This window comes from Puma concolor, chromosome C1 (assembly GCF_028749965.1).
Source record: "Puma concolor isolate L17-30 chromosome C1, mPumCon1.1.hap2, whole genome shotgun sequence".
Lineage (NCBI taxonomy): Eukaryota > Metazoa > Chordata > Mammalia > Carnivora > Felidae > Puma > Puma concolor.
Window position 1 is genome coordinate 78,852,425 of NC_141674.1, and position 16,786 is coordinate 78,869,210.

The window sequence follows — 16,786 nt, forward strand, 5'->3', positions numbered from 1 at the left end:
GTGTACAAATATCTGTTTGAATCTCTATTTACATTTATTTATTTTTGAGAAACAGTGAGACAAAGCATGAGTGGGGGAGGGGCAGAGAGAGAAGGAGACACAGAATCTGAGGCAGGCTCCAGGCTCTGAGCAAGCGGTCAGCACAGAGCCTGATGCGGGGCTCAAACCCACAAACTGTGAGATCATGACCTGAGCCTAAGTCAGACGCTCAACCGACTGAGCCACCCAGGCGCCTCATGAATCTCTTTAGTATATACCTAGAAGTGGAATTGCTGAATCATATGGTAATTCTGTTCAACTTTTCTGAGGAACTGCCAGAACTTTTCACAATGGCTGCACCACTTTACATCCCCAACAATGTATGAGTTCCAATTTTTCCATATCCTTGCCAACACTTTCTTTTCAATTGCCATCCTAATAAGTGTGAACTGGCACCTTATGGCTCAGGTGTTACTTTTCATACTGACTACTACAAAGAGTCAAAATTTGCAATCTATCTTCAATAAATGTATATATTTTTAGTTTGGGTTCTACTGGTTGTTTTTTGACCCACTTCTAAATTTATACCACAGATCGTCAACCAGTGGTGATTTCCATTCTCACTCCTCCTTACAGGGCACATCGGCAACAACTGGAGACCTTTTGGGTTGTCACAACTGAAGGAGGGGTGGTTACTGGAAATCTAGTGGGTATAAGCCAAGGATGCTACTAGACATCCCTATGATGTACAGGACAGCTTCCTGCCACAATTTGGCCTCAAAAGTCAATAGTGTCAAGGTGGACAGACTCTGGATTATGACTATCTTGTCATACATCATATACCTTTATAAAGTGTCTTAAACCCTTTAGGAATAAAGCAGAATATATAGTGAACTACTGCTTCTGAACTAAATGATATTAACATTGTGATAAAGATGCAGAAAGCATAACTTTCTTTTCACAATAGCACATTCAAATTAGATATCTGAATATATTTATTAACTTAGTTGCTAATCAATCACCTAAAATGCAATGTGAGATGAAAATATCACTATTAATATTTTCAAACACCATGTTTCTTGAAGAAAGTAACAAATCTAGGTATGTTACCTTTCACTAAATTGAAAAATGTCATGTACCAGGCTCTGTGTTTGGCACTAATTATACATGGGTGGGCCAGGCAGATATGGTCCCTCTACCCATGGAACACAAACCTCATTAGTGAATATGTGATATGAAGCCACACATTTTTTAACAGTGTTTTCATGCCTCTCCCCTTTTAGGTTGAATCGTTTAAGGAAACAGAAATCCTTATAAAATGAAAAACTTTAATAATTGTTTAAAGCAAAGGCACAAGTAAACATTTCAGGTTATCGTACAATGTTATAATAAGAAATTCCAACAGTAAAATGAAAAACATTACAATTGTGCATCTCTACAGTATATCTAATGCATTATTCTATCACCTTTTCTTTGGAGTGAAAAGAAAGGATAGGTACGGTACACATCAATGAAAATGTGATGTAAAAAGTTGGATATAAATAGCATCCACTCCACTTGTAACCAGGAATTTTAATTTCAGGAAAATGAGTTCAATTAAAATTAATTAGTTTAAAAACCTGTTTTGTTAATGATAGAGCAGCAATAACTTTCAGGCTAAAGTACACTTTTAATAAAGTAAATCAACGATTTCATAAACCATTAGCTGTTGACGTCTGGTACTACACAATAATCAAGCTGGCCACGAAAGGGCTTTACCAAAATACGATTCATATACTTATTTTACTTTAAATCTGAAAATTTTAATGTATTATGTAAAAGATAAAGGAGAATATGGAACCAATTCATTTATGATGTTAGAAATAAAATACTTTAAAAGGCCTAGACTTTGTTTTCAAAGGCACTATCTGGAGAGTAACAAGCTGCAAGCTCTGAGCTAAGACAAAGTTGGTTTTTTTCTTCCAAACTAGCCTGCCAGTTAATTGAGACTTGATGTCTCAACTAATCATCAAACACTGAGTATGTAATATCCATTAGGGAAGAAATTGTGCAATGTTTTATCTTTGACTGCTTTCTTCAGGAAGAAAAATTTACCAATGATTTTTAAAAGGCTGTTGAAATATTTGCTTGATCTAAAAGTTCTGTTTCATCACCTCAATGCAATTTCCACTTTATTCAGATCACCTGTAGCCTCTACCTTTAGCGTTTCAACCTAGATAACAATGACATGAAGGTAGCTATCCTGAGAGAGTACTTTTTTGTGTTTGTTATTTTATTCACTTTTTCCTCCCTGAATATTCTTCAACTCTAGCTGTTTAACTGAGTAACATTTAAATGACACAAAGTACCAGAGACTAAATAAAATCTATCAAGAGAACATTTTCCAATACCTCAGAAGTCTTAATTTGAATGTCAAATTAGGGCATAGTAAGCTATTGCATCCAAAAAACCAGGAAGATTTTAAACCTTTCTAACCTTTCTAAGGAGTATTTGAATCAAAGCTCTTGCATGAGACGATTGTTGTTTCTATTTTTTCACTGTCCAAATTATAAGAATATCAATGGATTAAGGTTTATTTATCATGATTCTTTTAAAACCTAATTCCTAACCAGAAAACAGTACTTAGAAAATGCTCTGAGAATATCTTTCAAATTTACCACAATTCTAGAAAGAGGTCCTTAAAGTCAAATTAAAACATTGACTCATTGAGGCATACCCTAAAGGTCAATACGCATGCTTGAAAGAACAGTGCTGGGATTCTGGAATTCTTCCCTGTCTTTCTCCACTTCCAAAGGTACAGACATCCTTCCAAAATTTTCGGTGGCATCAAAGACTTCATGATATAAAACAGCTGGAACATTTTCCATTTTGAATAGTTATGAGTTTAAGAATCACTAGGACATTTTAGGCTTCCAAACCATTAGTTCAACAGCAAAAGCAAATAGTTCAATCTTCTACTAAGACAAACTTAAGAATTAACCTACATTTTACAGTATCTAAACCAAGGGTCCACAGACTTTTTCTCTAAAGCGCCAGATAGTAGTTATTTTAGGCTGTTTGTGCCATACAGTCTCTGTTGAAACTATCCAAGTCTGCCATGGTAGCACAAAAGCAGCCATAGACTATATGTAAATGGATAAGCATGGAGGTAAGGTCCAAAAAATTTCATGTATTGACACAATTTCATATGATTTTCATGTGACACAACGTTATTGTGTTTTTGATTTTTCTCCCCAAGTATTTAAAAATTAAAAACCACTCTTATTTTTGTGGGTCATGTAAAAACAGGAAGCTGGCTCAAATAGGCTCATGGGCTGTAGCTGCTGACCCTTGGTCTAGATCATTTAGATTTCTTAATGTGGGGGTCAAAGCAATCATGTAGCCATGACTGATCTCATTTTACCTGGGCATCAAGAGCCTCTAGGCTAACAGTACTGAACCCCAAAAGAGAATCCCAAAAGCACCGGTCAGATGATTCTAGTAACAGTGTCTATACTCATAAGCTGTGTAGAGTTTATGAGGCTTGATACTAATATCTATACATAGATATAGATCTATATATATTCAGGAAACATTTCAATCACATTGTCAGAAAAGTAGAGAATTGAGAAATCCATTAGCTGAGGCTTTTCAGCTTGGTGTCAGACATATCGATTAACATTTTGGCTCTGCTACTTACTAATTTGTGACCACAGGTAAATTAATCACTAGAATTTAACCTGGTGATACGGACAAAACAGGCATATTTTCAAGCTTGTTTCTCAAGCCTACAAAGGGCTTGCTAGAAAAGCCTACTCCGTGATATACCATAAGGCTTAACTCCTAGTTTTAGGTACAAAACTATTTTGTCTTTTCTACTCCATTCTGTCATATAAATTTTTTTCCTGCATGCAACATATTGTGCAAAGTTGCATCTCCATATATACAGAATTCTACTTTCCTCTTATCCTTGAAGGCCATTTTTTTCATAGGCTGCTGAAGAAAATGAGAGTGGAAAGCATCCAATCAACACATTCTTGTTATCTTTACACAATCTAAGTGTAATATGGTATTCCACCAATCTATCAATGACAGGCATTCAGATTTCTAGGAAAAAAGTCTAGACGATAAAAATGAAGAACTGGTAGGAAAGAATTCTTATGGCTTCATCTATGGATTAGTAACAAGAGAATCTGAAGATAATGCTTGTAGATTATTTGCAGATATAATTTTTGTGTATCTTGGACATCAGTCCATTGCTTAAATTATATTAAGTAGATATCAGCACTAAGTAATATGTGCTATAACCTCTTTAATCATGAAAAATTTATTAGTTATATACACATGAAGTAAAATATGTCACCAATAGTGTTTCTGAAGCAAGCATTAGTTAACTTATGAATCTGCTAGTGTTGAATACTAAGCAAAATACTAAAGCTATTAAAATATTAGTGTTTGGTTTCATTTTCAATTTTCTTTTAACCTATTATTTACAGAAGTCCTGTTAGAATGCTGAAGGCAGTCATTTTGCAACACATACATTCTCCATATAAAATGATGTTCAGTGCTGGGTGATACAGATTTATAAATATGGACAACACAATTTATTTGTAGTTAACCTACTACTCTGACCAGTAGGCAACGCATGGAAGCATCATATGCACATAAAAGTTAGAAATTAAAACAAAACTTAAAACTCTCAAGACAGATGACCATAATTTTGTGTTTGTAAAATTATATGGAAAAAAAGCCTTTGTGGTTGGGAGCTTTCAGTGGCCCACTACTAAAACAGTAACTTTAACTGGAAAAAAAAATTCCCCCAACACAAAAACACAAGATAAATTATATGTATATCTTGGTCAAATGTTTACAGACAGCTGCTATGAAAACAAATTGATAAACATAATAATTTGTTGAATGAGCGTGAAATATTGCACAAAAGCAGTTTTGTCTGAAGAAAATCCAATTTTCCATTGTTCTGAACTTGAAAATGCTTCCCACATATAGACATAATTGAATTTTCTAAATAAGAAACATTAATATTCAGTAATACTGTTAGAATCTTATTTTTCCCATTAACCATATTCCATTCTACTTTATGGCAATGGTAAGTCAGTGGTGAAGATTTGGCAAAGATAAAAAGGCAGACTGTAAAATATATATATATATATATATATATATGTATGTATGTATGTATGTATGTATGTATATACGTATGTACATATGAAACAGATATGTTCCAAAAACCCTTAATCATATGATAACCGGTCCCTTAAAAAACCCCACAGTCTAGTTCACAGTGATGGTCAGACAGTGGTTGAGTACGACTCTTTTCTTGGGGACTGCTCCTTTCGAGCCACTTGGTTGCTGTCTCTGGTCTCCAGCACACTGTCTTCTGTTTCGCTTTCACTACCATCTGCCACAGCGGGGTCCAAAGACGTTGGGCCAGACTTTCTGTGCAAAGGAAAACCAACACCACTCTCCTGTAAAGAATTATCTATAAAATCTTCATCAGAGGAATGGAATGATTCATCATCTCCTATTAAATGGTTGACAATGTGGATTCCATCAAAAGGAGGCTGGCCTGAGAAGACCCTCTGTCCTTTTAGGCACCTGAGCTGTCAAAACAAAATCCAAGTTAATATTCTCAACTGGAGGAAACACAAACACCAAGAAAGCAAATGTTTCATGTTTAAAAGAGAAGATGCCTTGATTTCTTTTCCATTTATATATAAAATAGTTACTACTAATTTTTGAGTGCCTCCTATATGTTATGTAATGGGCATATAACTTATTTTAATTGAATGATCATAACAGTCCTATGTGGTAGATTTCATCATCCCCATTTAGAGATTAGGAAATGTAAACTCAGGTAGAATAACTTGCTGAGGACATATTTCAACAACTAACACAACATGGACAATCTTGTTACTGTCCCTCGATTATTTTGAGGTAAATCCCAGACATTCTGTCAGTTTACCTGTAAATATTTTAGCATGCATCTCTAGAAGATATGGACTTAAAGACCATACTCTGAACTATCATACACGCTGACTTTTGAGAGCGTGACTCCATAATTGTTACAAAAGATGAAAATTTGCTATGAGTCTCCATCCTATTATAATATCCCAACGACAACCAAAGACTCACTCAGGGCAGGAATGCTTCATCCCACTAGTTAGATTTCTCTCTGCATGGGAGGAATGCCAGTAATATATCATTTTGCCTTCTCTCCCCTACTCCTCCTTAGGGAGAAGGAGCAACTTCTCTCATGAGGCAAGAGGGGAGAAGAATGACATGTATTGCTCACCTATTTCTCTTCTCTTTCCACCTTCAGATCCAACTTTTGGCTATCCCAGGAGTTTCACACAGCCAGACCTTCACATGGGAAGGGCTGTGGATGTTATATGCTGTTACTGGGTGGGAAAGTCTAATTCTAGAGCTCAGCAATGAAAAACCCATTGTCGTCATACTTCTAAACCACATTTTCCAAAACCAGCTTTATCAGGATTAGAAGTGAGTTTTTTGTATTATCTCCCACTTCTTTGCCTAAGTTCTCACAAATTCCCAAATCCACAACCATGGATCCTACCATTTCTACTACCATATAATTGAGACATCAGCCCTGTTCTCAAAAGCTGAGGTTTTAAATATGAAATTTAATGCTGATATTGTCAGTTGTTTTATTTCTCCCATACACCATGCATTTTCTCCTACAATAGAGCAGAAGAGTTAAAAACAAAAACATTAAGAGAAAAAAACTATCAAAATCTACCTTGACTTGCAAGAATTTTTGCTGAAATACATCCCATGCCTTCTACCCTTACCATTACTATCAACCTTCAACTTTGTTTCTCAGGGACAATTTCCTGGTCACTCGCTATCTTTCAAATCTTAAGATAAAGCCTATGTGAAATATTCAGGAAATGTTACATATACTTTCAAAACTAACGGTTCTGAGAGTAAAGAGATTACAGCCTTGCCATAACACCTCCCAGCTTCCCCGACAGACTTCCAGGAAGAAGTGAAGAAACCTCAGCACTTCCCTGCTGGTGTGGGAACAATGGGAAACAAGAGGGATGCTGAGACTCAGTACAGCAATGTCTGCCTCAGGCAAACCTTCAACCACAAAGGAAGTCCTATGCCCTAAGTCAAGAGAACGAAATTACAGTGAGGTACAGTGTAATTTAAGTAATACCTTTTCCCCTGGCAGAGCAGAAAGTTTTTAGGGAAACTAAAAGTTTTAAGTTTTTAGGGAAAGGGCACAGAGCACCACAAAGACCTCCCCTTAATTGTGATACCCACTGCATTACTACAACTGCCACGTTCTGATGCAATATCCTATCACCATATTGCAACACATGATTTATAGCTCCAAGTGTTAAATTATGTCAGTTAATCTCTTCCTTTCTTTTTTCCCAGACCCTTTTGAAGAAATAATATGGAACATGTGTCTTCCTTTTCCCTGGCTGTTACAAAAGGAGTGTGGCAGAGGAACCGCAACTTCCCAATTGTTTGGAAAGCTGTAGCTCTAACAAAATTTATTGCATTTAAAAAACTACAGACTCATATGAGATGTAATAAGTGACCTCAAGCATTATATAAAACTAACTCCAGGTTGAAGGGTTATTTCCTCAATGTCAAGGGGATGCAATTAAAGCTTCTATACTTGAGAACTGCTAATAAAGAATAGCAACAGCATAAAGGAATTTTGGAGAGAAGAAAAAGGTGAAGGTAAGGGACTGTCTGGTAAAACTGAAGCTATCCCTTAGTTATATCCTGGACCTAGGAGTGTGCACACTGGTTCTGAGAGGGACAAGGCCTGTATAGGCCCTGAAAGTGGACATTTAGGCAAGGAATTCCAGGGTACTGAGAACCCATAATGCACTCTATAAGGGCCTGAACTTCAGGTCAGGATGTCCTGGGGGAATCCTCATCCCATGAAGAGAGGTTTGGCTGGAGGAAGGCCAGAGCTGGGCCTTCTAAAGTGTAAAATCTTGGGTGTCTGGTTTACAGAAAAATTGACCAGAAAATGCAGGAATATTCTCCTTCAATGGGTTCCCTTGGTTTCCTCTGATACCAACATCTTGTGCTAGTGTCATATATAAGTTATAACTGATAAGCCAATATTGATACATTCCTGAAGTCCATATTTACATTAGGGTTCACTGTTTGGACTGTACATTCTGTGGGTTTTTACAAATGTTTAATGATACGTGTCTGCCATTACATTGTCATACAAAATAGTTGCACTGCCTAACAACCCTTTGTTCTCTACCTATTCATTCCTTCCCTCCCTTTGAACTTCTGGCAGCCACTGATCTATGTACTGTCTCGATAATTTTGCCTTTTTCAAAATGTCATATAGGTGGAATCATACACTAATGTAGCCTTTTTTTTTTAAATTTTTTTTAACGTTTATTTATTTTTGAGACAGAGAGAGACAGAGCATGAACAGGGGAGGGGCAGAGAGAGAGGGAGACACAGAATCGGAAGCAGGCTCCAGGCTCTGAGCCATCAGCCCAGAGCCCGACGCGGGGCTTGAACTCACGGACCGCGAGATCGTGACCTGAGCTGAAGTCAGACGCTTAACTGACTGAGCCACCCAGGCGCCCCTAATGTAGCCTTTTCAGATTGACTTCTTTGACTTAACAATATGCCTTTAAGATTCCTGTATGTCACATCCCCCATCTTCACACATCCCTAAGAGCCTAATATTAAACTGCTTTAACAGTTCCTCAGACCTACTATGCTGTCTGTTGCCTCCATACTTTGAGCACATACTTCACCTCTCTAATGGGGCTTTTCTGATGTGTGATACCATGTGATACTTTCTAACCAGAAAAAATAATTGATACAGACTCAGGTATTCAGAGAGAAATCAGGACCCTACTTAAAGACCTGGAAAGGATTCCACTCTTAAAGGTATATTTCATTTCATTGCATGTGTGTTAAAGCTCCTGAGTTTCCCTGGATACAGACTTTGAGACCTGTCTAAAACTGGAGCACAATTACAGTAAAACTTTTCTGCTGTTCTGATGATAGAGCCTAGATCCAAAAGAAGCAGTAGACTAACAGTGGTAGTACCAAGGTCTGATAAGATAATCATGGGGATGTTCTTGAAAACATTGGCAGTAGTACCTAATCATTTTTAATACATGAAATTCCAAACAGAATTTTTTTAAATTTTAGGTGTGCCTGGGTGGCTCAGTCAGTTAAGCATCTGACTCTGGACTTAGGCTCAAGTCATGATCTCACAGTTTGGGAGTTTGAGCCCTACATCAGGCTCTGTGCTAACAGTGCAGAGCCTGCTTGAGATTCAGTCTCCCTCTTTCTCTGCTCCTCCCTCACTTGCTCTCTCTGTCTCAAAATAAATAAAAATAAACTTAAAAAAATAGATTCTGTTAAAAAAGAAATTCTTTAAATTTAAGCTTTATTTTAAAATGTTAATTTTGTGTTGCAGAAATCAGCCTAAAATTACTAATCTAGATAAAAAACATCAAAGTGTATTAGAGGTATCTTATCATTGTAGCATTGTCCTCACTGATTGCAAATTATATCTTATTGTAACAAAATGCTTCCTCACGCCCTCCTACAGATACAGTCACCTATGTGTGTTTCTCTCATATGACTGTTGAGTTGTATTAAGAAATATTTTTTCTATCAAGGCCTGTAAAGCTAGAACTATACTCCTAAGGTTGGACATATTATCCTTTAAAAGGTATTGTCTGTCACCTGGATATGAAGCTGATCCTCAGAATAAAATTTTAACTTAAAGGTTGACATTTGATAGGAGGAAAAGAAGAGAAGGTTCTGACTCTGTTTTATAAACACACATGGTCTCTCACTTTAATATAGACAGAGATGTTGGGATGTCTAAAACTGGATGGTGTTCCTTAGTGATGAATCCCCTGAAACACCCATGGGAACCAGATTTGAAACTAGATGGTAAAGTGTCATATCTTAAAATATTTACTACCCTCATAGTTCTTTGTATTTTTATTTGTTTTTTTTTTCCCCCTACTTGTTTGTGTGTCCAGATCAGGCCATCATATTTTTAAAATTCAGCAGTGGTCATTGTGATGATGGCAGTGATAAATTAATAAGAACATCTTAAGTTCAAATTTATTTATCCATACCAGATTTTCTTAACATGATTCTAATATAGTACATCCCTAAGTATGATCCATTTAGACCAGTGTCTCTCAAAATGTGATCTATGGATCATCCTATTCAGAATTATCTGAGGTACTTGTTTAAAATACAGATTCCAGAGCCCTACCTGCTCAATCCAGGTGTCTGAGAAGAGGGCCCAAGTATCTACACATTTTTAATATAATATTCCCAAATGGTTCTTATACATAACACAATTTGTAAATTGTTGGTCTAAAGAATTAGGAAGTCAAAGGATGCTCTTAACATCACCAACTTTCTGACAGAAGTAAGGACTCCAGAGTGACTCACCTAGCTGAATAGTCTGTCACATCATCTTTGTGGTAGGTTTTGGTTCTTTTAGCTGATATTTGGCAAATGGCAAATCTACTTAATGCCTAAAATCCCAAGTTATTTTTAAATGTTATAGAAATTAGAAGGCATTCATTAGAAGGAAACATTTTATTACACAGTAAACTTGTTATTTTATGTACTCATGTGTAAGAATAAAGTAATCTGAAGGACAGAATTAGATTATGTATTATATTTTTCTAAAACATCTTCTAGTTCAGTAGGCCAAAGTTATTTAAAAATCCTTTTTCTAGAGAGAGAGAAACCAAGAAAGAGACTCTTAACTATACAGACCAAACTGATAGTTAGCAGAGGAGAGGTGGGTTAGGGGATGGGTAAAAGAGGTGATGGGGATGGAGGAGTGGAGATTAAGGGCTTATTGTGATGAGCCCTGAGTGATGTATGGAATTGCTGAATCGCTATATTAACACCTTAAACTAACATAGCAGTGTATGTTAACTATACTGGAATAAAAAGAAAACAAGAGAATCTCAACCATCCCAGCAGTAGTCAAAGAAACACAATGACAATAATAGTGCCTCTTATAATGGAGGAAAATGTGTAATGGTCATGCTGGCCAAGGCTCTGTATAGTAGGCATGCTCAAATATTCCTGGTAGCAGAATAAAAACTACTGAAAATAGGGGCGCCTGGGTGGCGCAGTCGGTTAAGCGTCCGACTTCAGCCAGGTCACGATCTCGCGGTCCGTGAGTTCGAGCCCTGCGTCAGGCTCTGGGCTGATGGCTCAGAGCCTGGAGCCTGCTTCTGATTCTGTGTCTCCCTCTCTCTCTGCCCCTCCCCCGTTCATGCTCTGTCTCTCTCTGTCCCAAAAATAAATAAACGTTGAAAAAAAAAATTTAAAATAAAAACTACTGAAAATAAATGTGATATTTATTAAGAAAAAAATATATAAAAATAAAAATCCTTTTTCATTTGCTTCCAAATAGCTAGGTGATGACAAGGCAACACAGGAGTCCACTAACTTATTCCCAGTATTTAAGACATTTTCTAAGATAATTACAATTTTGTAAAATACATATTGGAAATTTTTTCTTAGAATTATAAAGAACCTGTTCTACTGTCTTTACAGTTGAGAAATTAATATCATTGTGATTCTTAATCTTTTATATTAAAAAATGTTTTTGTTTTTGGCTGGATGCTTTATCTTTTCTTTGTTCCCGGTGTCCTGAAATCTCATTGTGAGGTACCATGGTGTAAGTGTACTTTTATCCACTGTGATGGATATTTGACAGGCTTTTTTCATCTCAAAGCTCATGTCTTTCAGGTCAGAGAAATACATGTCTGAAACCTCTTTTTTTTTTAGCCTATCCTGAGGTTGTTTTTTGTTTTTTGTTTTTGTTGTTGTTGTTTTACATGGAAGCAGTTTCTTCAGAGGAAATAAATGATTTTTAAAGAGTTTTCTTTTCCCCAGATAGTCTATTTCCTCCTAGTTGCCTCTCCCCCTACCCCCAGCATCTCTTAGATGCTTCCCCTCCCACCCACCCCCCAAATGCCTGCTAACATTTGACTCCCTGCTCAAATTCTAGGCCTGGAGAACTTAAGCTGGCAGGAAGTCCTGAATGCCTGGGTAGGGTTCATTGACTGTGATCTAGCTGAGAGCCTTCTCTGGGGGAAATCCTAAGATCACCAGAGAAGAGTCCCTTTGCTTAAAATTCCAAAGATTCCTGGTGCTTCTATTTCCTTGGTGAATCTCAAAAGTACTTCCATTCACATTCAGTGACTTTGAAACCTATTTCTAATTTCACCTTGAAAAATAATACTTTTTAAATCTTTTTCACAATATGAGTGTGTTACTGGCATTTCATAAAGTTACGTTTTGTTGTTGTTTTATAATGATGTTCCAACAGTCTTTAACCAAAAATTAGAAAAGACAAGGGGCCACAGAAGGGTATGCTAAAGTACGTATGTGTACTTTTCAAGACAGAGAGTGAATCCATAGCTTTTGTCAGATTCCTCATCCCATGACTGACCCAAAAGAGCAAGCAAAGCCAACCAAGCAAAACACTGCCTATCAGGTAGTGGTCCTTACTCTGGGATGTGCATCAGAATTATTCTGGTCTTTTGAACATATACGCTGCCAAACCTTACCCTATAGCAGGAGAAAGTTTCAGGAGAAGGCATTTAAGTGAACTGCTCTTTGTGCTCACTTTGTCAGCACATAAACTAAACAGACAGCTTCTTGTTTCAACCACCACATAGTGGAGTTGGCTCAGAATAGCTTGGTTGTACTACTGAAAGATGGTGTCCATTTCTATATACCACACCCACATAGGCAGTTGTTCATGGTTTAGAAGGTCTTTTATTGTAAATAATTAAGAGTTCCATTTCAGGTAAATCATCTCCTTTCTCACTCAGGCCCATTTGGTTTGAGCAGAAGATCTACCACAGTGATTCTCAAACTGAGGTATCAAGATCTTCTGAGATGTTTGTAAAAAATGTTTCATTTTCAGAATTTTGTTTCCTTAGATCTGGGGAGAGATTCTGCATTTTTAATAATCACCCTTGGTTATCCTGATGCAGATGATCAGTGGACTGTATATTGAGCTTTGCTAATCTAATTTTATACCAATAATAATAATATCCATGTACTTTCTGCCAGGTTGGTTGTCAAAGCAAATTAATGGCCCCTTAACTGATCATATTGAATAACTTCATTATAGATTCTTAGTAGTGGTGGTACAAGTTAGTAAAAGCACTTCTGAAAATGGTTTGACAGTATTTACTAAAGTTGAACATATACATATCCTATACCTAGAATAGCTAAAATTACAGTTTGCTTGGCACAGTCCTAGATTATACCTGCTGCCACAATGTAATTATTACTGGTATCCTATCTTCATTCTCAAAAGTGTCCTGGTTTTAACAATAAATTGTAACAGTCACCCAGCAATCCCATTCCTAAGCGTATGAACAACAGAAACAAGTATAATACAGACTTGTAATAGGGTTCATGGCAATTTTATTCATAATAATACCCAATGGAAATAACCCAAATGTTTATAAACAATAGTATGATTAAATAAATTATGGTATATTCATACAATGAGACACTATACAGCAACAAAAATGAACAAACAGATTACTGCTGCAGGAAACAACATGGATAAAGCTCACACTGTTTAGCAAAAGAAGCCAAACACAAACAAATGCATTCTGTGTGATTTCATTAGTATAAGGTTAAAAACTAGTCAGTAAGTGGGAACAATGACAAGAAGACTTCTGAAATGCTGGCATGTTCTAGTTCTTGATCTAGGTGGTAGTTAAATGGGCACATTCATTTTTGTGATAATTAAGCTAGACACTCATGATTTGTATATTTTTCTGTATATATCTTATATTTAAAGAAAAATATCTATTAAATAAAAGCCTAAGAAATAATATCTATGGAAGACTGCTGGAAAGGCATATAATTGTCACTAGTATTTCTGAATTCTATTTTGGGATCTCACCAATCACTAATTATGTATTTGAACTCCACTGCTTTAGTCCATTATACAATTGCTCTCACTTAAATGTTAGGCCATTAGCCTAACACCTTCCTATTCAGTTCATTTTTCTACCCCAATGGCAGACCAGTAAAAGAAATGTATTTCAAAGTTAAGAAAGAGGAAGAGAAGAATTGGTTTGGTTTTGTCTTACTAAAACCATGAATCTTCAGTACATTATGTTCCCTGCTTTGTACTAGCTACCAAATATGTGGCTCACATTGATACCATATGCATTTCTGTGTGCTAATAGGAATGTTGATTTTACTAGATTTTGCTTTAGAACTAATTTTTTTTAACTATCAGAGTGAAGCATCCGACACTGCCATTTTTGTAAATGAAAGTCAAGTATCAGCAATTTAATTTGGTTTGATTAACCTAATATCCAGTTATTTCTGTATTATGTATATTCATGCAAACTGCCTCAAAATCTTTGGGGGAACAAAGCATTTTCCATGGTAAATACTAAATTTCTTAGTTTCAGTTATTTGTTTATTGTATTCTATATTTTATTTTTTTTTTGATAGTTTAGTTGTATTCTAAGCATAAGGTCATCATGTGGTGAGCACAGCATAATGCATACAGAAGATGAATCACCATGCTGTACACCTGAAACTAGTGTAAGTAACATTGTGTGTCAACTATACCCAAATTAAAAGCAAAGCAAAACAAAACAATATTTGTGGTAGATAATACAGGTGAATGGTTTCATGACCATTCATGAAAGAAAAGAGTTCCTAGATAGGCCACAGGCTACACTAAGCATAAAGACAGGAAAAATAAATCGAGCCTTATTAAAATGAAGAACTTCTCTTCATCAAGGACACCTTCAAGAGAGTAAGATGTCAAGAATAGAATGGGATTAATACTAGCCATATTTATCACTAAAAAGCTTTATGTAGGATACATAACTAATTCTCATATGTTAATAATAATCATAAAAAGACAATCTGAAAAAACAGGCAAAAGTTCTGACTAGCTAATTCACACAAAAGATAGCCAAATGGCCAACAAATACATGAAAAGGCGCACAATATCACTATTCATCAGGAAATGCAAACTGAAATCACAACATGATATGTATACATAATGACTAAAATAAACCACTGACGATATCAAGTGCTGGTGAAAATGAAGAGCAACTGCTGTGTACGTAAGCTTTTACAACTTAAAAAAACTCTGGTATTATCTCCTAAGAAATGGACTTACACATCCTCTATGATGTCCACTCTTAAGTAAAGACCCAACAGAAATACCTAAAAATGTTCATCATGTAAAAGAATGTTTACAGCAGCATTATTTGGTAGTTCCATGAACTGGAAACAGCACAAATGTGCATTAATAATAAAAAAAAAATGGGTTATTGATTTTTATAATGGGATGCTATACAAAAATAAAAATGAACTATAGCCACATTAAAATAAATTACAAACACAAGTAGCCTAATATTAAAGAGTATATTCTGTATGATTCTCTTTAAATAGTTAAAAAAAAAGTTCAAAAACAAAAAAAATTTTAAAGTTCAGTGATAGGTAACACAAAGTTCATTAAACTTACTCTCCCTGCATTTGTCAATGTTTGAACATTTCCATGGTAAAAACACGTTAAAAAAAAGTTCATCAATAAAACCTTTCAAAAACTGCTTCCAAATTCATTTGTAGCTGACTTTTTTTTTTTTTTTTTTTTTTAATTTTAGAGAGGAGAGAGAGAGATAAAGAACAAGCACATCCCTGTGCATGTGTGAGCCAAGGAAGAGCGAGGGGAGAGGGAAACAGAATCTTAAGCAGGCTCCATGCTCAGCAAAGAGCCCCAAGTGGGGCTTGATCCCATGACCCTGGGATCATGACCTGAGATGGAATCAAGAGCCTGACACTCAGCCTACTGAACCACCCAGGTGCCCAGGTAGCTGACCATTTTGATAAGCAGTTATACTCACCATAACAAAACCTCCAAATAACCCAATGACAAAAAACAAAAAAATAAAAACTGCTTCCTTTACATTTAAAAGTATTTCTTTTTTGCTTTCCGGTATTATTTTGATATTAATAGTTTAAAATATTACCATTTTTATAACATATTTGATGCAACAGGTATATATATTTGAGTGTATTATTTACAGATTAAGTTTTTTCCAAGTTACAATTAAGTATTTAAAATTAGCAGTGTCCGGAAAAATACGAAACAAAAGGTTGCTGTACATATATTCTACCTCTTCTGTTAGCCTTTGATGATGGAGACGGTTTCCTAATCATTTTTGTATTCGAGAACTCAGCATTCTGACTTGACAAGAGTGGGCACATAAGAAATATAAATGAACTACACTAAAAAGATGGCTGGATTCTTGAGAAAGTTCTTACATACTAATTATTCATCCCATCCTTTGTGAATAAGAATATTAATAAGGAGACAGAGGGGTGTGTCAATATACAAAGACCCCAATAATGTACTGTTTCTTACCTGATATGGACTGCTTCATCATGTTATGCATGAAGAGACAGAGTAAAAAAATAAAAACATGTAGAATTCATTTAAATAATACTTAAGACATTATGACATACTCATTACAACTTAAAAAGCTAACAAAATCTTAACCTCTCACTAGCTTCAAAGAGATAGAATTTTAAGATTTCTCTGCATGTATTCAACAATGCTGACCCAAAGAAAGTATATAGCAATTAGAAAAAGAAAGTGGTAAGATATTATACAACTTATGAAGAATACAGCATAAGATGCTGTATAGCTAATAAGAAAACAGGAAACTGTCATGTTCATAGTCTGATGAATGTAGGTTTTGACAGGAAACAGCAGAGTTTCTAACTG

The 16,786-nt window shown here is 35.7% G+C and overlaps 1 protein-coding gene across 12 annotated transcripts in view; it reads right to left on the reverse strand.

Annotated features, from left to right (window-relative positions):
- Positions 1-1,289: 1,289 nt before the first annotated feature.
- EVI5 (ecotropic viral integration site 5) overlaps positions 1,290-16,786 on the reverse strand; it is a 235,403-nt gene continuing 219,906 nt past the window's right edge. For 11 of the 12 annotated variants that reach the window (XM_086717566.1, XM_086717556.1, XM_086717559.1 and 8 more), the window contains one exon: positions 1,290-5,576. In XM_086717566.1, the coding sequence (XP_086573692.1) occupies positions 5,265-5,576 (312 nt within the window). In that variant the 3' untranslated portion in view covers positions 1,290-5,264. The remainder of the gene's footprint in view (positions 5,577-16,786) is intronic. The other variant, XM_086717563.1, reaches the window with a different exon arrangement.